The sequence below is a fragment of the Meles meles genome, chromosome 15 (genome assembly GCF_922984935.1).
Source record: "Meles meles chromosome 15, mMelMel3.1 paternal haplotype, whole genome shotgun sequence".
NCBI classification, from domain to species: domain Eukaryota; kingdom Metazoa; phylum Chordata; class Mammalia; order Carnivora; family Mustelidae; genus Meles; species Meles meles.
This window is the reverse complement of record NC_060080.1, coordinates 61,497,834-61,521,271: the sequence shown is the minus strand read 5'-3', so window position 1 is coordinate 61,521,271 and position 23,438 is coordinate 61,497,834. Positions and strand designations below refer to the sequence as shown.

General features: G+C 36.7%; 1 protein-coding gene across 5 annotated transcripts in view; it reads right to left on the bottom strand.

Moving 5' to 3' along the window:
• Positions 1–23,438, bottom strand: part of USP34 (ubiquitin specific peptidase 34) — a 233,901-nt gene that overhangs the window by 165,473 nt on the left and 44,990 nt on the right. For all 5 annotated transcript variants that reach the window (XR_006815060.1, XM_045979050.1, XM_045979054.1 and 2 more), the window contains exons 3-5: positions 13,668–14,088; positions 7,792–7,842; positions 7,484–7,633 (exon numbers count right to left, since the gene is read on the bottom strand). Coding sequence is in view for 4 of the 5 variants with exons in the window: in XM_045979050.1 (XP_045835006.1) it covers positions 7,484–7,633; positions 7,792–7,842; positions 13,668–14,088 (622 nt within the window). In the remaining variant the exon portion in view is untranslated. The remainder of the gene's footprint in view (positions 1–7,483; positions 7,634–7,791; positions 7,843–13,667; positions 14,089–23,438) is intronic.

The following is a 23,438-nucleotide window of genomic DNA, read 5'->3' as shown; positions in this document are numbered from 1 at the left end:
TCAGTAGTAATTTAATAGTAGTAGGGGACTTTAACACTCCACTTATATCCAAACAGAAAATCAACAATCATACAGTGGCTTTGAATGACACACTGGACATGGATTTAACAGACATTTTCAGAACATTCTATCCTAAAACAGAATGCACATTCCTTTCAAGGTGCACATGAACATTCTCGGCCAAAAACCAAATCGCAAAAAATTAAAAACAATCGAAGTCATACTATGCATCTTTTCTAACCACATTGCTATGAAACTAGAAATCAACGACAGGAAAAACTCTGGAAAGGACACAAATACATGTAGGTTAAATAACATGCTACTAAATAATGAATGGGAGTGCTTGGGTGGCTCAGTGGGTTAAGCATCTGCCTTTGGCTCATGTCATGATTCCGGGATCCTGGGATCAAGCGTTGTGTTGGGCTCCCTGCTCCAAAGGAAGCCTGTTCTCCCTCTCCCACTTCCCCTGCTTGTGTGTGCTCACTCACTCTCTCTCTGAGTCAATAAATAAATGAAATCTTTAAAACTATCAATGAAAAAAAATCAGAGGAAAAAATAAAAAATTACACAGAAACAAATGAAAATGAAAACACAACAGTCCAAAATCTTTAGGATACAGCAAAAGTGGTTCTAAGAGAAGAGTGTATGGGGCACCTGGCTGGTTCAGTCAGTGGAGCATACAACTATTAATTTCAGGGTGTGGGTTCAAACCCCATTTTGAATATAGTCATTACTTAAAAATAAAAGCTTACAGGGCACCTGGGTGGCTCAGTCAGTTAAGCATCTGCCTTCAGTTCAGGTCATGATCCCAGGGTCCTGGGATCAAGCCCCACATTGGGCTCCCTGCCCAGCAGGGAATCTGCTTCTCTCTCTCCCTCTGCCCCTCCCCCAGCTCATACTCCCTTTCTCACTCTCTCTGAATAAATTAAGACTTTAAAAAAATAATAATTTTTTAAAATAAAAATTTTTATTAAAAATCTTAAAGAGGAAAGTGTAGAGCAATATACACCTACCTCAAGAAGTCTGAACAATCTCAAACAACATAACTTTACACCTAAAGGAGCTAGATAAAGAAAAAACAAAACCCAAACCCAGGAAAAGAAATAAAAAAGATCAGAGCAGAAATAAATTATATGCAAGCTAAAAAGAAACAACAGAACAGAGGAAACCAGAAACTGGTTCTTTTAGAAGGTAAACGAAAGTGATAAACCTCTACAATGGACTCCTAAAAAAAAGAGAGAGGACCTAAAGAAACAAAATTACTAACAAAAGAGAAGAAATAACAACCAACACCACAGAAATACAATTTTAACAGAATATGATGAAAACCTATATGCCGGGACGCCTGGGTGGCTCAGTGGGTTAACCCTCTGCCCTCCGCTCAGGTCATGATCTCAGGGTCCTGGGATCAAGCCCCGCATCGGCCTCTCTGCTCAGCAGGGAGCCCACTTCCCCTTCTGTCTCTGCCCGCCTCTCTGTCTACTTGTAATCTCTCTCTGTCAAATAAATAAATAAAATCTTTAAAAAAAGAAAAAAAGAAAAGAAAACCTATATGCCAACAAACTGAACAACTGAGAACAAATGTGTAAATTCCTAGAAACATATAACCTACCAAAACTAAAGCAGAAATAAATAGAAAATTTGAATAGACTAATCACCAACAATGAAACTGAATCTGTAAAAAAACACAATTCCATGATGAGATGGCTTCTTAGATATTTCTACCAACCATTTAAAGAATTAATACCTATTCTTCTTAAACTATTCCACAAAACAGAAGAGGAAGGAAAACTTCCAAATTCATTCTAGGAGACCAGTATCACCTTGAGATAAAAATCTGATAAAAGGGGCGCCTGGGTGGCTCAGTGGGTTAAAGCCTCTGCCTTCAGCTCAGGTCATGATCCCAGAGTCCTGCGATCGAGCCCCGCATTGGGCTCGCTGCTTGGCAGGGATCCTGCTTCCCTTCCTCTCTCTCTGCCGGCCTCTCTGCCTACTTGTCATCTCTGTCACATAAATAAATAACATCTTAAAAAAAAAAAAAAAACTGATAAAGACACTTAAGAACTAGAGGCCAACAGTTCTTATAAATATGGATGCAAATATCCCCCAACAATATTATTAGCAAACCAAATCCAACAAAATATTAAAAAAAAAAAATCATACAACACCAATCAAGTGGCATTAATTCCCAGGATGCAAGATGGCTCAATATTCGTCAATCAGCATGACTCATCACATCCATAAGAGAAAGGAAAAAAACTGTATTATCATCTCAGTAAGTGCAGAAAAAGCATATGACAAAGTATAACATCCATTCATGGTAAAAACCCTTACCAAAGAAGGTCTAAATAGAACATATCTCAACATAATAAAGGCCTTATATGAAAAACCCACAGCCAACATCAGACTGAGTGGTAAAAACGTTAAGAGCTTTTCCCCTAAGGTCAAGAACAAGACAAGAAAGTTAACTCTTACCACTTTTACTCATTTTGTAAAAAGTCCTAGCCACAGCAGTCAGACAAGAAAAAGGAAAAAAAATAAGGTATAGACATTTTAAGAAGGAAATGAAATTTTCATTATTTGCAAATGACATGATGCCATCTATACAGTACCCTTAAGGCTCCACCAAAAGACTAGAATTGATAAATGAAACCAGTAAATTCAAAAGACATAAAATCAACGTACAGAAATCCACTGCATTTCTATACACTAATAATGAATCAGCGGAAACTTAAATCAAGAAAACAACCTCATGTACAATTGCACCAAAAATAAATACCTAGGAACACACTTAACTCCATGTACAATTGCACCAAAAATAAATACCTAGGAACACACTTAAGACCTATACTCTGAAAACTATAAAACACTCATGAAAGAAATTCAAAACAATGCAAAGAAACAGAAAGACATGCCACGCTCATGGGTTTGAAGAACAAGTACTGTTAAAATGTCCATACTACCCAGAGCAATCTACAGATTTAACACAATCCCTACGCAAACACCAACAGCATTTTTCACAGAACTAGAACAAACAATCCTAAAATTTGTATGGAACCACAGAAGACCTCATACAACCAAAGCAATCTTGAAAAACAAAAACATATCTGGAAGTAAAACAATTGCAGATAATACAACTTCAAGCTGTATTACAAACCAGTAGTAATCAAAATAGTATGATACTGGGGGGCACCTGGTGGCTCAGTTCATTGAGCATCTGCTTGGTTTCCACGTGGGTCATGATCTCAGGAATGAGACTGGGCCTATATCAGGCTCTGCACTCAGCGCAGTCTGCCTGGAATTCTCTACCTCCCTCTCCCTTTGCCCCTCCCTTGCTCGTGTACTCTAAAATAAATAAATAAAATCTTAAAAAAAACCAGTATGGCATAGACATAAAAACAGATAAGTAAGTCAATGGAATAGAACAGAAAGCCCAGAATTATACTGTCAATTATCTTCCACAAAGAAGAAAAGAAGATACAATGGGGGAGACAGACTCTTCAACAAATGGTGTTGGGAAAACTGGACAGCTACATGCAAAAGAATGAACTGGACCACTTTCTTACACCACATACAAAAATAAACTCAAAGCAGATTAAAACCCTAATTGTAAGACCTGAAAACCATAAAAATCCTAGAAAAGTGCACAAGCAGTAATTTCTCTGACATCAGCCATAGCAACATTTTTCTACATATATTTCCTAAGGCAAAGGAAACCAAAGCAAAAATGAACTATTGGGACTACATAAAAATAAAGTCTCTGCACAGCAAAGAAACAACCAACAAAACTAAAAAAGGCAACCTACCCAATGGAAGAAGACGCTTGCAAGTGAAGTATCTGATAAAGGGTTAATATCCAAAATATATAAAGAACTTATACAATTCAACACACATACACACAAAAAAATCCAATTAAAAATGGGCAGAAGATATGAACAGACATTTCTCCAAAGAAGACATACTGATGGCCAATAGACACATGAAAAGAAGCTCAACATCACTCATCATCAGGAAAACAAATCAAAACTATAATGGGATATCACTCACACCTGTCAAAATGGCCAAAATCAAAAACATAAGAAACAACAATTGCTGGTGAGGATGCCACTGCTGGTAGGAATGCAAACTGGTGCAGCTACTATGGAAGAAAGTATGGAGGTTCCTCAACAGATTAAAATAGAACTACCCTAGGATCACACTAGAAACTACCCTAGTAATCACACAACTGGCTATTTACCCAAAAAATGAAAACACTAATTCAGAAGAATATATGCACCCCTATTTTTTTTAAATTTTTTTATTAACATATAATGTATTGTTAGCCCCAGGGGTATAAGTCTGTGAATCACCAGGTTTACACACTTCACAGCACTCACCATAGCACATACCTCCCCCAGTGTCCATAACCCCGCCACCCTCCCCTTACCCTCCCCTCCCCGGGCAACCCTGCACCCCTGTGTTTATTGCAGTGTTACTTACAATAGCCAAACTATGGAAGCAGCCAAAGTGCCCATTGACAAATGAATGGATAAAGATGTGGCACATACAGAATGAAATATTACTTAGCCATAAAAAAGAATGAAATTTTGCCATTTTCAATGACACCGATAGAGGTACAGAGTATAATGCTGAACTAAATAAATCAGAGAAAGACAAATACCGTATGATCTCACTCATTTGTGGAATTTAAGAAACAAAACAAATGAGCAAAAGTGGGGGGAAAAGAGACAGAACAAGACACTCAACTATAGAAAACTTATGTTTATCAGAAGGGATGAGAGTGAGGAGATGAGGGATATAGAGGACGGGAATTTGTCATCATGAAATAAAACAAAATGATTAAAAAAATTATAAATTGGGGGTGCCTAGCTGGCTCAGTCTGTAGAGCATGAGACTTATGATCTCAAGGTCATGAGTCTGAGCCCCACACTGGGAATGGAGCCTACTACTTCAAAGAAAAAAATAGATAAAAATAAAAATTGTTAAGAAACAAAAGACATATAAACTCCTATACAGAAACAGAAAAATAGAGAAATTTAAGGACATGTAAATAAAAACACATTTACCATAGTTACAGATAAGGAGACTCAATACTGCAGAGATGACCATTCTCCCCAAACTGATCTACAGAATCACGGTAACCCAAAAGGTTTATATGTAGAAATCAGGCATTGATTTTAAATAGAAAGATCCATGAGGAGAAAAAACACTCTTTAAAAATGACAGGGTGATGGAGCGCCTGGGTGGCTCAGTGGGTTAAAGCCTCTGCCTTCAGCTCAGGTCATGATCTCAGGGTCCTGCGATCGAGCCCCGCATGGAGCTCTCTGTTCAGCAGGAAGCCTGCATCCCCCCCTCTCTCTGCCTACTTGTGATCTCTGTCTGTCAAATAAATAAATCTTTAAAAAAAATAAATAAATAAAAATGACAGGGTAGGTGAGGTAATGTACAGACAGCATCTTGCCTATAATTAGCAATACTGTATTGCATATTTGAAAGTTGCTAAGAATAATCCTTAGAAGTTCTCATGACAAAAAAAAAAGAATTCTGTTAACTATGAATGCAGATGAATGTTAGCTTTATTGTGACAAACATTTCACAATATATACTAATACTGATTTGCTACACTCTATACCTCAATATAACATTATATGTCAGTTGTATCTTTAAAAAAAGTATAAGAATGACAGGAAGGTAGAACTTGCTTTACCAGACAGCAAGTCTTGCTATAAAGCTCCAAAGATTACGATGTACAGATAGCTAATCATTAGGCAAAGAGACAATGTAATATACTAGAGATCCCAGACCCATGGACACACAAAGACATCTAATTTATAACAAAAATGGTACTGGGAAATGAAGGAAGGACTGTCTTTGCTAAAGTGTTAGGACCAATGCTTGTTTCTAAGAAAAAGAAAATTAGGGGCTCCTAGGTGGCATTCTTGGTTTTGACTCAGGTCGTGACCTCAGGGTCTTGAGACTGAGCCCCACATCAGGCTCCATGCTCAGCAGAGAGTCTGTTTAAGATACTTTGTCCCCCTCCTTCTGCCCCTCCTGCTCATGCGCTCTCTAAAATAAATTAATAAATCTTAAAAAAAAAGAAAATTAATCTTGATCCATCACTTACACCATACACAAAAATCAGTTCCGACTGAGCTGTAATCAAAATGTGACACAATAGAACTTCCAGAACACAGGAAAATAAGTTTATGATCTTAGGATAAGAAAGACTTCATCCACAAATGAAAACATAACCTTAACAAAAAACTTCTCTGATAAATGACAAATCATTAAGATTAAGGAGTAATAATAGCTCTTAACAGAAAAAGAATGAAAAGCAAACCACAGTGTGAAAGCAGATACTAGCAATATGTGTGTGTCAGACAAAAGATCTGTATATAAAACATGTAAGAAATCTGTACCCATCCGTAAGGAAAAAGCAGACAATGGGATTTTTTGTAACAGGTAAAAGACCTGAACAGGTACTTCTCATAAAATAACCAAATGGTGAATATGCCTATGAAACAGTGCTCAATTTCATTACAGTCATACCTCAGAGATACTGCAGGTTCAGTTCTGACCACCACAATAAAGCTAGTATCACAATAAAGCAAATCAAATTAATTTTTTGGTTTCCTAGTGCACATGAAAGTTGTGTTTATAACATACTGTAGTCTATTAAGTGTGAAGTAGCAGGTCTAAAAATAATGTACAAATCTGAATTAAAATACTTTATTGTTAAAAAATGCTAACCGTTGCATGAACTTTCAATGAGTTGTAATCACTGATCACCATAACAGATATAAGAATAATGAAAAAGTTGGAAATGTTCAAGAATTACCAAAACGACACAGACACAATGGGAACAAATGCTGTTGGAAAGTACAGGTTGCCATAAACCATCGTTTCGTAAAAATCTGTCTCTGAGAAGCCCAAGGGAAAAAAAAGAAAAAGTATTTCTGCTTCCGTATCTATTATACTTCACAGTAATTGACATTCACAACATATAAAATCATTAATCTTCTTTACAAATGCAGAAAAATGTTATGAGCTCTTACAGAGGAAAGTCAGGCACACTATAGTAGTACCCTAAGCTTTTTTTTTTAGGTAACTAAAAACCCATTTTTAGGTAACTAAAAATCTAAAAAGCCAAAAATTTCCCAGACAAGGGAAATTAAAATCAAAGACTTCTGTGAACAGCTACCTATCATATATTTTAAAGAGAAGTAGTAAATGGCTAAATTTACTCATTTAACTTAAATTCATTAACTTATACAAATTCAAAAAAAAGTATACAAATTCCATATTTATTACAAGACCTTTTTAAAAAGACTTCTATACTCAATTTTTTCAAAAAATAATACAGAAAAAATTATTGTACATGCACCAAATGACTCAAAACCTATCTTTTTTGGACATAAAATTCATGTTATTAAAATCCTAGACATTATTCCCAAGATTAAAACCAACTCCAAACAATACTTACATTAGATACAACTGTAATAAATGCATGTGCTATAAGAAATGGCAATGTTTCAGGAGTTCCATATTCAAAGCAATCCTTCATGAGAGAAAGGCCATTTTTCCCACAAAACAAACATACATAACGAAGCAAATGCAATGGTACTTCTACATCCTGAGGAAAAAAAATATTGTTTAAAACTCATCAGGAATAATTTTCATTAACAACGTGGAAAAGATACCAATAAGACATAAAAATAAACTCAAAGACCTATATGAACAAAAAAGCAAATTTTCCATAAACCTGAGAATAAGAAAAACATAAATACTTACATTCATATCACAGAATGCCCCTAGTATGTTGCTTTCTTGGGTTGATATATCCTGATTTACAAAAAAAAACAAAAATAAAAATAAACACAATTAGGTTACCCTACAAAATAATAATCTCAAAAAAAATACAATTTTCTGTGTCAATAAAAAAAAAAAATATTCTAAAGACTGAGTTTATAAAACCTGAAATGAGTCTTGCAAATGTTTCTCGTCATGAATAACATTATTCCTAACTGAAACTAGTAAGGTTCAGTTCTAAAAATATACTTTAAGCCTCTCTAAAGAAATCTTTCTAAGCCATGTACTATATATTATTTTGCCTTTTTAAACAATAATGTTTCTATAAATAACTGGGATAACTGTTACAAAAATAGATTATAACTTAATTAAGTGGTTCTAAAACCATGCTCTGGAATTCCCCAGATGTACACTCCCAAGTACCCAATGTGCTTTGTATACATATGATTTAAACTACTTGAAAGCATATTCATCCATTGCTGGTAAGAACAAACTCATAATGACCTTGTTTGATGACAACTTGGCAGTATCTATCAACATTTAAAATGCACATTCCCTTTGACCCCGGAATTCTGGTTTGACCCTTTGACCCATCTTCTGGTTATTTATCCCAACAACTAATAAAGGTAGTGCTAGAAAATGTTTAATGATGCTCCCTGAAATTATAATATCTCAAAGTTAGAAACAAATACCCATTCATTGGATGCATAATTAAATTACAGCATAACCATCCAGTATCTTACGCAGCTTTCAAAAATAAGGTGAAATGCCACGGAGGATCTTTTTGAGATGACTGAATAGTTCTATAAGTGGAATGTGGTAATGCTTATGTAACTCTGTACATTGACTAAAAATAATTAAATTATATACTTTAAGCAACTGATTTTTATCGTAAGTTATTCCTTTAAAAAGCTAAGGTGGGCCCACATGTACAGGCATAGAAAAAGAATTTTTACATTTTTAAAAATCAGGATTTATGAACACGATCTGATTTTCATTACTTTTTATGTGTCCAGAAATAATCTGAACTAATTTCCTATGTTTTTTTTGAGATGGAGAAAGAAGACAGGTTCAAGGTCTATATTTGTATATTTTATAATTTTTAGTCACACTGAAACTGTTACTTTTATAATCAGAAAGCTAGATACTTTCACCTGAAAAAAGTTTTGCCAAAGAAACCTGTCATTCACTGCTGTTAAATGCTTTAAGTCCTATTGCTGAAATAAAGTTTGAAAACAAATGATTGAGAGCATCATATAAAACTTTCACATTTCCAAATAACAAAAAAACTGTCCTACTTCAGGTCAAAACATGTGTTAAATCAAATGTACTAAACCTAAATCTATTCCTGAGCTTCCACTGGCAGGACCACAATTAAAGCTTTAAATTATTCTCATCAAACCTTTTGTCTTCAACAAGTACTTCTTAGAATGTAAGAACACCAGTGGTATTGAATACAGATTCACAGACCAGGTAAACCATGCTGTAATTTTAGAATCCAGTCAAAATTTCTAATGCCCATCAGGGACACAGCTAGAAAGTACCCTAACAAAATTCTACTCTGATGTGCAAAATGTTGCTCATGGACTTGGTTACAACTATTCTGGCTACAAAGAAAGACTGTTTTACCATTTTTTATTTCTACTCTGGGTACAAGAAAACATTATCCTAAGGTGTCACTACAATCTCATTTTAAGTAGTATATAAAGAGTTAACACAGATCTATAGGTAAGGTAACAACAGTAGGACCACCACCAGGATACCTTCCTAAAAGCTTAATCAACATCATTTTTGTTTCAAAAGTTCTAATTTTAGATGAACCCTACACAGGCCTTAAGAAACCTATCTGCTCAATTTTTGTCTTTTTAGGAAAACCTTACAATTACTAAATTAAGATAATGCCATTCTACTTTGAGAAGTAAAAAGAAATCTGCCTATTACTTTAAAAGAGAAAATAAAGAAATAACTGAGTATCCAGAAAGTAACTCTATATCTAATTTAACAAATGCTGCCCCATGATCAAACTATGAAAAACTCAAAGCCAGTGGATCAGGAATACAATTTTTGCTTAAAAAGAAGTCATCCCAGGGGCATCTGGGTGGCTCAGTGGGTTAAAGCCTCTGCCTTCTGCTCAGGTCATGATTCTAGGGTCCTGGGATCGAGCCCCGCATGGGGCTCTCTGCTCAGCGGGGAGCCTGCTTCTCCCTCTCCCTGCCTCTCTGCCTACTTGTGATCTCTGTCAAATAAATAAATAAAATCATTTAAAAAAAAAAAAAAAGAAGAAGAAGAAGAAGTAGTCATCCGGGGGCACCTGGGTAGCTCAGTGGGTTAGGTCTCTGCCTTAGGCTAGGTCATAATCTCAGGGTCCTGGGATGGAACGCCATATTGGGCTCTCTGCTCAGCGGGGAGCCTGCTTCCCCCTCTCTCTCTGCCTGCCTCTCTGCCTACTTGTGATCTGTCAAATAAAATCTTTAAAAAAAAAAAGTAATCTGTATAAGAATTAGACAGTAGGGATAGGTTGCACAATTGTGGGAATATACTGTTAACTTACTAAATTGTATACATTAAAAGGGTAAATTTAAAATATTTTTAATTTAATAAAGGATAAATAGAAACAGTCAGTGGAAAGTGGAAAGAGAAAACCAAACTAGATTCACAAATTTTGGAATGTAACGTACGTATTTACTCTACCCAACCATATTACACACACACTTAATAAGCACAGTGGTTTCTCTTCTTTAATTATTATACTCATTTTACTTTACTTAGAATGAAAACTTAAAATACTAGGGCAACACATCATAGAATTACACACTGATTCAGGACTAAGAAAAGAATACAAAAAAAAAAAAAAGCAATAGCTCCCTGCCCTCCAAAAAAGATTCAACCTGAATTAATACTTATTTCTAATTACATCTTTTAAAATACTATCAACTTTGATAGAAAAGAAAGGATACAGACAGGAAGAGATGGGGAGGAAAGGCTCTGAGTTCCTATCTTCTCCTAGCAATGGATACAAGAGCTACAGCGATTAAGTGATTAAGAAGCAGTATACAGAATGAACTGAATTCTACAACTCTTTCAGCAATATGCTATGCAAACCTGACCAGAACTTTTAACCCAAGCCAGTTCCTTCTTGGCGCACCTGGCTTGCTCATTCAGAAGAGCATACAACTCTTGACCATGGGGTCATTAGTTCAAGTCCCACATTGGATATAGAGATTACTGAAGAAAATAAACCTTTAAAAAAAAAAAAAAAAAGCCAGTTCCCTCTTATATAAACTAAGATGGCTGACTAAATTCTAAAGTCACAGTTATCTAATACTATCACATGAGTACTGAATTATCTTCTAAGAGTCTTAGCCAGGGATGCAGGGATGCCTGGGTGGCTCAGTCAGTTAAGTGTCTGCCTTCAGCTCAGGCATGATCCCAGAATCCTGGGATCAAGCCCCACATGGGGCTCCTTGCTTCTTCCTCTGCCTGCCACTCCCTCTGCTTGTGCTCCCTCTCACAAATAATTTTTGAAAGATTTTACTTAATTATTTGACAGAGAGAGACACAGTGAGAGAAGGAAAACAAGCAGGAGGAGTGCTAGAGGGAGAGGGAGAAGCAGGCTTCCCCTGAGCGGAGAGCCCAATGTGGGGCTTGATCCTAGGACAGTGGGATCATGACCTGAGACAAAGGCAGCCACTTAACAACTGAGCCACCCAGGCGCCCCTAAAATAAAAATCTTTTTAAAAAATTAATAAGTAAATAGTCTTAGCCAGTTTGTGCCTCTTTAGAAAAGTAAAAATTAAATTAAAATCCAAGTTAAATAGGACTGTTGCCATTTAACCACATGGCCACTAGGATAGAAACTCCAAATTTTTGAAGTATTTGTAACAAATCATTACTAACTTACTAGAAACCCAGGAAAGGGCTGGCTATATTACGAACAGAGTATTACAGAAACACACAAATTCTGTATTAAGGAGAGAATTCTGTGTAACACTATGTTACATTATATCTAAGGTTGTTTTTTATTAGAATTTTACTTCAAAGACCTAATGCAACTATTGCTTTCAACCAACTAGTCACATGGAATGATCCTCAAGAATAGTAATGAGGCACTTTATTTCAAAAGAGAAAGTAGGACAGTGTGACTATGCTTACATTTGGAGATTATTTCTTTTCTAATGATTTTAAAAAATGACAAACTAGTGAGCAAACTGATTTTAGGAAGAAAACAGCAGATTTGGTATAGCCATGGTTCTACTGTTAGGAGATTTTAACTGGAAAAACTTAAATTTATGAAGAAACTTTGCATGAATTTCACATATCTGGGTCCCTAACTGATCTATTTTTTGCATATTTCAATTACCAATTTAAGGCATTAAAAACACTATTCACGTGCATTTGAGATTCAATTTCACCGGTTTGTACAAACAGATCCCATTTGTTGAAAAAGGATTCTGAGCTGACACTTTTTTTAGGATGTTTATTCAATCTATGTAAGATTCATTAGAAGATTCTATAAGGAAAAAAATCACAGACTAAGAATTCTAGAAGGCAGAACACAATCTGATTTAAAATATTCTTATGTAGAATTCCAGTAAGGAAAATACTTACCTCCTGGGCTATGTTTTTAAGTAGTCTCAATTCAATGTGAAAGCATTTTCAGTAAAGGACTGTTTTGGGTTTTTTTGTTTTGTTTTGTTTTTTAAGATGAAGAAAGAAGTTTAATGAAGTCAGTATGAAGGTTATAGAACAAATAAGCCAGAGAAAATTGGCAGACTTTTTTTAAAAGCATGTGGTAGATATGTTAAAGTTTATATGAAATGCTGCCTCTCCTACACTCCAGAGATGAAGTGTACTTCATACCCCTTTGAATCTAGGCTGCCCTTGTTAATTATTTCAACCAAGAGAATGTGGCAGAATTTATACTGTGTCTTTGTTTCAGAGGCTAGACCTCAAGAGGCCTTATAGCTTACACATTCATCTTCCGGGATCAATGCTAAGACTACTATGTAAAGAAGCCAATCAACTCTAGTGGAGAATGAGAGGCCATATGGAGAAAATCCAAGAGCCTTAGACAACACCCAGCACCAACTGTCAGACATGTGACACCACGCTGGACCTACAAAGTCTTCCAACTTTAAAAAGTAAATACAATTGCCTACAATGGCCACATAAAACCAACAGAAGAATTGCCCGGACAACTCAGAGAATCATAAGATATAAGAAATCTCTGTTGTTTCATATATATGCCACCTACATAATACATTATCCTATAACTGTCTCGATTGCCACGATGTGTACAAAGCAATGTCATTATCTAAATAAACCTAAGGTGGGTTTCTAAACTCCTGGAAAAGTTATAAAAATATCACTAATGGAATGAATCACGCATCTTCATTTATAAAAGATAGTACTATCATTTAAAACTATTAAGGAATATTTGTTAAGTCTTCTTAATGAAAGGAATTCCAAATTCTGTTACCAATGTTTCTAAGAATGAAATTCAAAATTCCACAATCATCTTCTTCTTCAGTTACTACTTTCTGAAAGTGTCATAGTAAGCAGAACATAGATGTATATCGGCACAATGTTTAGATCACTGACAGTTTAACTTTTATGAGTTCAACGTGTAAATCTTTCCCTAACAGGACTGTGTCAAGCAAATGTTCAACCCAAGTTGCTGCAGAAATAGTTTAGAGAGAACTGGAATATTTTTCCTAACCATAGTGATTTTTGTAGTTTTCCATCAACAACTACTCTGTGTATTTATTCTTAAGTGAGAAACTGTCAACATAATGGTAACTTGGTGTTACATTCACAATATCTATACGTACCTCTATAGTAGGATGAGTATTACGTACCTCTATAGTAGGATGAGTATTATGCTTGTAAGCAGTATACAAAGGAAACTGAATTTGAAAAATTTTTGCCACACATAGTAAGAGTTTTTCCTTCTCATCTGTACTCCATAAGCTAAAAGGATCACAACTCTTTGAGGATTCCTCTTCAGTCAGATTACAAATTCTTGTAGAGTTTGATTTTTTTTCTATTGATTTTTGTCTTTCTGTACTTCCTTCTTTACACTCTCTTTCTATATTCAGTGGTTCTTCCACTTGATTAGCCTCATCTTGCCACGTGGAATCTATGTTAATAGTAGTACAATGTTTACAAAGCTGGTCCCGGAGTACTTGAACTTGGGCAATCACTAAGTTAATAAGTGCACACACTACTTGGTTAAAAATCTCCAAATGCTTATATTCCTTGAAGCAGCATAGACACTGCCTGTAAGAGAAAGAAAAATTTTCAATAAATGCTTTCTAGAAAAATAACCATTATGTATTTTAATATAAAAAATAAAAATAAGCAAATACTAAAGTACTCCCCCGCCCCGGTTTTTACTTCCTCCTGACAGGGTAGCACAACAGTAATTTATAAAGATAGCATCCCACCAAAAATTGGTACTTTGGGTAGTAAAAGGTCATCATATTAGGATAACAATTACAGTTTTCAATTTTATATGTATATTTATCTGCCCTTCTACACAAAGTACTATTTAAAAACAAGAACTGTAGCATATATCTTTGCCTCTCTAAGTACTGAGTACTAAATACATGATTATCAAATATGAGGAAACTGGCTAAAATAAAAACCTTATTAGTAAAGCTAATTTATTTTACACAAAGGGATTTGTAGTTAACTAATTTAAAAAGTTGTATTTTAACATTAATAATTTGCTTGAAGACAGGGTGCCTGGGTGGCTCCGTTGGTTGAGTGGCTGGCTCTTGATTTCAGCTCAGGTCATGGTCTCAGGGTTCTGGGATTAAGCCCTGCAATTGGCTCCACGCTCAGCAGGGTGTATACTTCAGGATTCTCTCTCCTTCTGCCCCTCTCCCAACTCATTCATGCTCTCTCTCTAAAGTAAATAAATAAATCTATTTTTTTTAAAGATTTTATTTATTTATTTGATAGAGATTACAAGTAGTCAGAGAGGCAGGCAGGGAGAGAGGAGGAAGCAGGCTCCCCACTGAGCAGAGGGCCCGAGCGGGGCTCGATCCCAGGACCCTGAGACCATGACCTGAGCCGAAGGCAGAGGCTTTAACCCACTGAGCCATCCAGGCGCCCCATAAATCTTAACAATAATAATAATTTCCTTGAAGCCTAACTTCGGAAGGATATCCCTACACTATGGCTGATTAAGGGCATTCAGAAATAATATACACACTCAACACCCTTTAGGGTATGCATACGTGTGTATGCATGTATGTATGTATGTATATATACATATAAAAATACAGTAAGAGTCAGTAATTATTACAAACAAATCTAGTTCTCTTAGATATGTTCAGTTAGCATAATGCCTGGCAATACTGAATAATTAAAAGAGTCGGGTAAATCAAATAAATGATACTCAACTACCAGATTATAAGATTAACTACATACAGGAGCCACAGGGTGGCTCAGTCGGTTGAATGTCTGCCTTCAGCTCAGATCATGATCTCGGGGGTCTGGTATCAAGCCCCATGGTGGGCTCCCTGATCAGAGTGGAGCCTGGTTCTCCCTTCCCCTCAACACTTTCACCTCTCCCCATCAACTTGTGCTCTCTTGCACGCATGATCACACTCTCCCAAATAAAATCTTTAGGGGAAAAAAAAAAAAAAAGAGTAACTGTAGCCAATGATGGACGAGAGTAAACTTTTACTTACAATTTTTACTGAGTTATATTATCAAAATCATCTATACTGTAGTCCAAACAGAGCACCAACTCCCTGTATGACCATGGAGACGTAATTTCATTTCTCAAAGCGTAGCAGATTTGAAGTACAGCCACAAATTCTTGAATATTCTTCCCTTTAGAAAGGGAAACTCAATTTTCCTCCCCTTGAATGTGGAACAGACTTAATGACTAACATCTAATCAATGGAATGTGGCAGAAATGACTGTGTGACATCTGAAACTAGGTCATAAGAGACACTGCCCCTCAGCCTTGCTCTCTTCTGGATCACTTGCTCTGAGGGAAGCCAGTTATCATGTTGTAAAATAGTCAAGGAGCCCACGCTGTAGTCCACAGGTGAAAAAACTGAGCACTGGTCCTATAAACAACAAGCACCAACTTGCCAGCCAAGTTAAGTGAGCCAACTTGGAAGCAGGCCCTCCAAACCTCACATAAGGCTTGGGATGACTGCAACCTGGCGAACAACTTGACACAACCCCCCCCCCACCTTTTTAAAAAGATTTTATTTATTTGACAGAGAGAGCACAAGCAGGGGGAGCAGCAGGCAGAGGGAGAGGGAGAAGCAGGCCCCCCACCTAGCAGAGAGCCCGGTGCAGGGCTCGATCCCAGGTCCCCAGGATCATGACCTGAGCCAAAGGCAGACGCCCAACTGACTGAGCCACCCAAGCACCTGACTGTAACCTCCTGAAGAATCCAGGCCAGAACCAACCAGCAAAACCACTACCAAATTCCTATCCATAAAAACTCTGAGGATAATGTTTATTGCTGTTTTAAGATACTACTTTTGGAGTAATAGGTTACACAGAAATAGATAAATAATACAGGCCTGTCTTCTCAGTGACAAAATGAAAGGAATTTTACCTCTAAGAACTCTTCCACTTTTAAAGTTCTGTATTACCACAATTTCTACAAGAAGAAAAATTAACATATTATTCCTGAAGTTTTTCTTTTTCTTTTTTTTTTTTTAAGATTTTATTTATTTATTTATTTGACAGTGAGAGAGAGAGATCACAAGTAGCCAGAGAAGCAGGCAGAGAGAAAGAGAGAGGGAAGCAGGCTCCCTGCCAAGCAGAGAGCAGAGAGCCCGATGTGGGACTCGATCCCAGGATCCTGAGATCATGACCTGAGCTGAAGGCAGCGGCTTAACCCACTGAGCCACCCAGGCGCCCCCTGAAGTTTTTCTTATAAACAGTTTCTCTTTAGGTTCAAGAAAAGCTCAAAGTGAAGGACTAAACATCTGAGTATCTTTTTATTTTTAAGATTTGCCTTTTTTTAAAGCTCAAAGTGAAGGACTAAACATCTGAGTATCTTTTTATTTTTAAGATTTGCCTTTTTTTTTTTTTTTAAAGATTATTTAGTTATTTATTTGTCAGAGAGAGCAGGAGCACAGAGAGCTGCAGGCAGAACAGGAAGAGCGAGAAGCAGGCTCCCTGCTAAGCAAGGAGCCCGAAGTGGGACTCCATCCCAGGACTCTGGGATCATGACCTGAGCCGAAAGTGATGCGTAACCAACTGAGCCACCCAGGCATCCCCTGAGTATCTTTTTTTAAAGATTTTATTTATTTATTTGGGAGAGAGGGAGATAGAGCATGGGACAGCACAAGCGGTGGAGAGGGAAAAGCAGACTGCCCATTGAGCAGGGAGCCTGATGCACGCCTTGATTCCAGGACCCTGGGATCATGATCTGAGCCAAAGTTTGCCACTTAACTGACTGAGCCACCCAGAAGCCCCTTGAGTATCTTTCTTTAGTGGAAAAAAAAAATCTTAGTTCCTTCCAAAAAACACCCTGAAGTCAGATTTGGATTAAGAAAGTCAAAGAGCCAATCAAATTTACTTTAAAAATTCACTGGCGGGAAAAAAAATTCATTGGCAGGCAATGGCAGCATTTAACTGACTAGGAAACTAATTTTTAAAAGACCAAATTATAGGGGTGGCTCAGTCAGTTAAACATTTGCCTTCTGCTCAGCTCATGATCCCAGGGTCCTAGGATCGAATGCCACATCGGGCTCCTTACTCCATGGGAGTCTTCCTCTCTCTCTGCCTGCCATTCCGCATGCTTGTGCTCTCTGTGTGTCAAATAAATAAAATCTTAAAAAAAAAAAAACGACAAAAGTAGGGGCGCCTGGGTGGTTCGGTGGGTTAAAGCCTCTGCCTTCAGCTCGGGTCATGATCTCAGGGTCCTGGGATCGAGCCCCGCATCGGGCTCTCTGCTCAGCAGAGAGCCTGCTTCCTCCTCTCTCTCTCTCTCTGCCTGCCTCTCTGCCTCCTTGTGGTCTCTGTCTGTCAAATAAATAAATAAAATCTTAAAAAAAAAAAAAGACAAAAGTAATATATTCAGAAATTAATACAGAACTGAATCTAGGTCCTTACAGATCCAAAATATACAAATTCAAGGAGAGCTGAGTCTAAGTGAAGATACACAAATAAACACATTTTAAAATAATTATGCAAGTTACACACTTTATTGTATGACACTCCATTCTGAAAAGTCTAGGTATTTGAACTCTCAATACAGCATTTCTCTCTATATCCCTACCCACAATGCAGGAGGTGAAAGTGTTTTTAAATAAATAATCATCACTTTCAGTTAAGCCCAGCTTGATTTTACACTTAAGTTTATTTCTGTTCTATTTAAAAATCCACTACAAATACACTAAAAGAAAAAAAGATCCTTAACTCCATAAGGAAAGAGAGAATGGAAGAACAGATAACAAGTAGCAACACATTTTAGACAACAGAAAAGGGAGGAATAGCACATGACTTAGAGCAAATGAATAAAATTTGGAAGGGCCACGGAAGGATTTATCAACAAAAATATCCACCCTACAGAACACTGAAAAGGCTCAGCTATAAAGAACCTCAGGTTCATCTAAAGGCAGAGATGAAGCATAGGCAGAAAATAGGACTAAATGAAAGGTACAGTTAAAACCTGTAGATTCCCAACCCAGACAGCCACAACAGTATTCCTACTTGACCCAGGGAAACAAGAAGTTTTTTGTACATAAAATGAACAAGATAAACCCAGGAACACCAGATGTTAAAGAAGTCAGGGATAATATAAGAAACAGAAAAGAAAACTAAGTGATAATATGACTGAATGAACCTCCCCAACTAACCTTCCCTGCCTATCAACCAGACTAAGATAACTCAAGCCCAAAGATTTATTTTTCTTAGAGAATATGAGTACCTATGAGAAAAGCCCATTTACCCATGGTAATGAAGCTAGCTCACCACTTTACCATCCTACAGTGTAGACCAATACCTCAGATAATCCTACCCACGCAGAACTTCCAATCCATCTTTCAGTGCCCATCTCTTAACCATGAAAGCATAAACAGTTAAGACTTGCAAGGAAAGCTGCATTGCCAAAGGCAGATCAAAACAAATGGTAAAAGGAAATTCAGAGAAAATAAATAAAATGCAGAAAGAAAAAAGGTTTTAATCAATTTATACCCTTAGAGTCAAAAAAAGATTCTGGATTACTGAAACAAGAACAGAATACCATTTTAAAAAATGCATTCAAGGGGCGCCTGGGTGGGCTCAGTGGATTGGAGCCTCTGTCTTCGGCTCAGGTCATGATCCCGGGGTCCTGGGATTGAGCCCCGTGTCGGGCTCTCTGCTCAACGGGGAGCCTGCTTCCTCCTCTCTCTCTCTGCCTGCCTCTCTGCCTACTTGTGATCTCTGTCTCTGTCAAATAAATAAATAAAATCTTTAAAAAAAAAATGCATTCAAACTACAAAATAAGAGTCCTTCAATGTGTACAAATACACATTACATAGCTTTTGCATACATATCAGTCACAAGTTAAAAAACAACTAGAGGGCACCTGGGTGGCTCAATCAGTTAAACAACTGCCTTCAGCTCAGGTCATGATCCCAGGGTCCTGGGATCAAGTCCTACATCAGGCTCCCCCTGCTCTGTGGGGAGCCTGCTTCTCCCTCTCCTTCTGCCTGCCACTCCCCATATTGTACTCTCTGTGTCGAATACATAAAATCTTAAAAAAAAAAAAAAAAAAGACAACAACTAGAATTACAGCAATTTGACAGTCAGAAGAACATACAACTCCTGATCTCAGGGTGGGGAGTTTGAGCTCCACATGGAGTACAGAGATTACTTAAATAAATAAAACTTAAAAAAAAAAAGTATATTAATTTGTAAGATTCAACAAAAGGTCAAAAGTGAAAAAATATCCTAGAAAGTAGAATAGATTAAAAAAAAAAATGGAGAGAAAAAAAAAGTGTATCAAAAATTTCGTTATCTGAAAATTCCACCAAAACATCTATCATGAAATTACTGAAGCCAAAGGGGAGAATAAACATCCTAAAAGCTTTCACGGAGAGTGAGAAGAGTGACAAAGAAAAGCTCAGGAATAAAAACAGCTAATACCTCTCCAAAGCAATACTGGGGGAAGGGGAGCGGCTGGATGGCTCACTCAGTCTGCAGAACATGCAAGTTCTGATTTCAGGGTCCTAAGTTCAAGAACCACAGTGGGATGTAAAGCTTACTTTCAAAATAAAAATAAAAATAAGGGGCACCTGGGTGGTACAGTAGGTTAAGCGTCTGACTCTTGATTTTAGCTCAGGACATGATCTCAGAGTCATAAGATTGAGTCCCACAATGGCTCTATGCTCAGCAGGGAGTCTGCTTCAGATTCTCTCTCCCTCCCCCTCTGAGGGAGCTCATACTCTCTCTCTATAATAAAAAATAAATAAATCAGGGGCGCCTGGCTGGCTCAGTGGGTTAAAGCCTCTGCCTTCGGCTCATGTCATGATCCCAGGGTTCTAGGATTGCGCCCCGGGTCGGGCTCTCCGCTCAGCAGGGAGCCTGCTTCCCCCCGCCCCCTGCCTGCCTCTCTGCCTACTTGTGATCTCTCTGTCAGATAAATAAATAAAACCTTTTTCAAAAATAAATAAATAAATCTAAATAAATAAACAAATTTAAAATCCTCAAAGCTGTATCAGGAGGTAAAACACAAGGAAGCAAGACTTTTAAATTTCTGAAAGAAAATCATTCTCTACCTAGAATTCTGCATCCAGAAGTCTTCAATAAGATTAAGGGCAGAAGAGAACCTTTTAGGCCTGAAAGATCTAAAAATACACTGGTCTCCTATACACCCTTTCTCAGAAAAGATGTCATTCTGACAAAGCAAAAATAGTAAACCAATAAAGAGGTCAACATGGAATCCAGGAACCCTGAGATCCAAAAGAGAAAAGCAAAAGAAATTTCAAGGATGATCTGAAGAGAAGATAGCTACTTAGTAGCCCTAATAAGAAACCAACAAATGGAATAGGAAGATAAAGGCCCAAGGAAATTCAGGAGAGGGGAAAGGGAAGGAAATGAGATCACATAATCATGCATAAAAAATGTAAAAACTAGTACTAAGAAGGGTTGAAGAATCTGAAAAGAATTAGTGATCCACAACTCAAAAATTATTAAAAACCAGCCAGTAAACTCTAGGAAAGAAAAAAGATAACAAAAGATAAACAAGAATTTATTTCTTGTAAAATATAAAATGAGCCATAGAACCTTTTCTGGCTCACCATTGACCAGAACTGGTATTTTTAGAAGTGCCCTGAGAGAGAAAAGGGAAGTTTTAAAAAAGCAATCTTTATATATCAGAAAAGAAAGTTTATTGAGTTTGCTTAAAATTGATGCATGAAGTAACAGCAGTATAATAACACTACTTTATAATACAGAGGTTAATATCAAAGCCAACATCTGAAAGCAAAAGCGGAGTTGGGGAGATGGGGCAATGAACTTTATTACAGGCCTTTTTCTGTTTATTTTTTAAACTCTGTACACATTATGTCTATTTATAAACTAATCTCAGACATACCCTTCCACTATCTAAGCTGATATCCTATTTTTTCCAACACCTTCTAGTAGCCTGATAAGACCTTCTTAGCAAGTAGAGTTATATGCTGCTTGAACAGAGAATGCTTACATTTAAGAATATGCCAGTAGGTTTAGAGAGCACATACCTCATCATAATGAAGGCCTTAATATGAAAAACCCACAGTTAACATCATACTCAACGGTGAAAAACTGAGAGCTTTCCCCCTAAAGTCAGGAACAAGATAAGGATGTCCACCCTCACTACTTTCCTTCAACATAATAGTAGAAGTCCTAGCCACAGCAGTCAGACAAGAAAAAGAGGGGCGGGGGGTGGGAGGGTTCAAATTGGTAATGAGGAAATAAAATTTTCACTATTTGCAGATGACATACTGTATATACAGTACCCTAAAGACTCCACCAAAAAACCAGAACTGAAGAATGAAGTCTGTAAAATCATAAGATACAAAATCAATGTACAGAAATCTACTGCATTTCTATATACTAATAATGAAGCAGCAGAAAGAGAAATTAAGAACAATCTCATTAACAATTACACGAAAAATAATAAAATACCTAGGAATACACTTAACCGAAAAGGTAAAGACCTATACCCTGAAAACGATAAAACACTGATGAAAGAAATTCATGACAACACAAAGAAATGTAAAGACATTCCATGCTCATGGGTCCAAAGAACAAATGTTGTTAAAATAATCCACACTACCTCCAAAGCAATCTATAGATGTAATGCAATCCCTATCCAAATGCCAACACCATTTTTCACAGAACTAGAACAATCCTAAAATTTGTATGGAATCCCAGAAGACCCCAACTACACAAAGCAATCTTGAAAAAAAAAAATATATCTGGAGGTATCACAATTCTAGACTTCAAGTTGTATTACAAAGCATCAGTAATCGAAACAGTAAAGTATTAGCACAAAAACAAACATAAATCAATGGAACAGAACAGAAAGCCCAGAAATAAACCCACAATTACATGGCTAATTAATCTTCCACAAAGAAGTAATGAAGATACAATGGGAAAAAGACAGTCTCTTCCACAAACGGTATTGGAAAATGGAAAGCAGTATGCAAAAAAAAAAAAATGATACTGGACCACCTTCTCACACCATACACAAAATTAAACTCAAAACAGATTAAAGACCGAAATGTGAGACCTGAAACTATAAAAATCCTAGGAATACACTTAACCAAAGAAATGAAAGAACTATACTCTGAAAACTATAAAACACTGATGAAAGAAATTCAAGACAATATAAAGACACAGAAAGACATTCCATACTCATGGGTTTGAAGAACAAATATCGTTAAAATGTCCATACTACCCAGAGCAATCTACAGATTTAATGCAATCCCTATGCAAATACCAACAGCATTTTTCACAAATCTAGAACAAACAATGCTAAAATTTGTGTAGAATCACAGAAGACCTCAAATAGCCAAAGCATCCTGAAAAATGGATAGCTGCATGCAAAAAACTTAAACTGGACTACTCTCCTACACCACACAAAATTAAACTCAAAGCGGATTAAGGACCTAAATATAAGACCTGAAAACCATAAAAATCCTAGAAAAGCACACAGGTAGTAATTTCTCTGACATCAGCCATAGCAACATTTTTCTAGATGTATCTTCTGAGGCAAAGGAAATCAAAGCAAAAATAAACTATCAGGACTACATCAAAATAAAAAGTCTCTGCACAGCAAAAGAAACAACCAACAAAACTAAAAAAGGCCACTTACCAAATGGGAGAAGATGCTTGCAAATAACATACATGATAAAGGGTCAGTATCCAAACTATATAAAGAACTTACTACAATTCAATGCACATACACAAAAAAATAATCCAATTAAAAATGGGCAGAAGATATGAACAGACATTTCTCCAAAGACATACAGATGACCAACAGACACGTGATAAAATGCTCAACATCACTATCAAAAAAAGGCAAATCAAAACCACAATGAGATACCACTTCACACCTGTCAGAATGGCCAAAATCAAAAACACAAGAAACAACTGTTGGCCAGGATGTGGAGAAA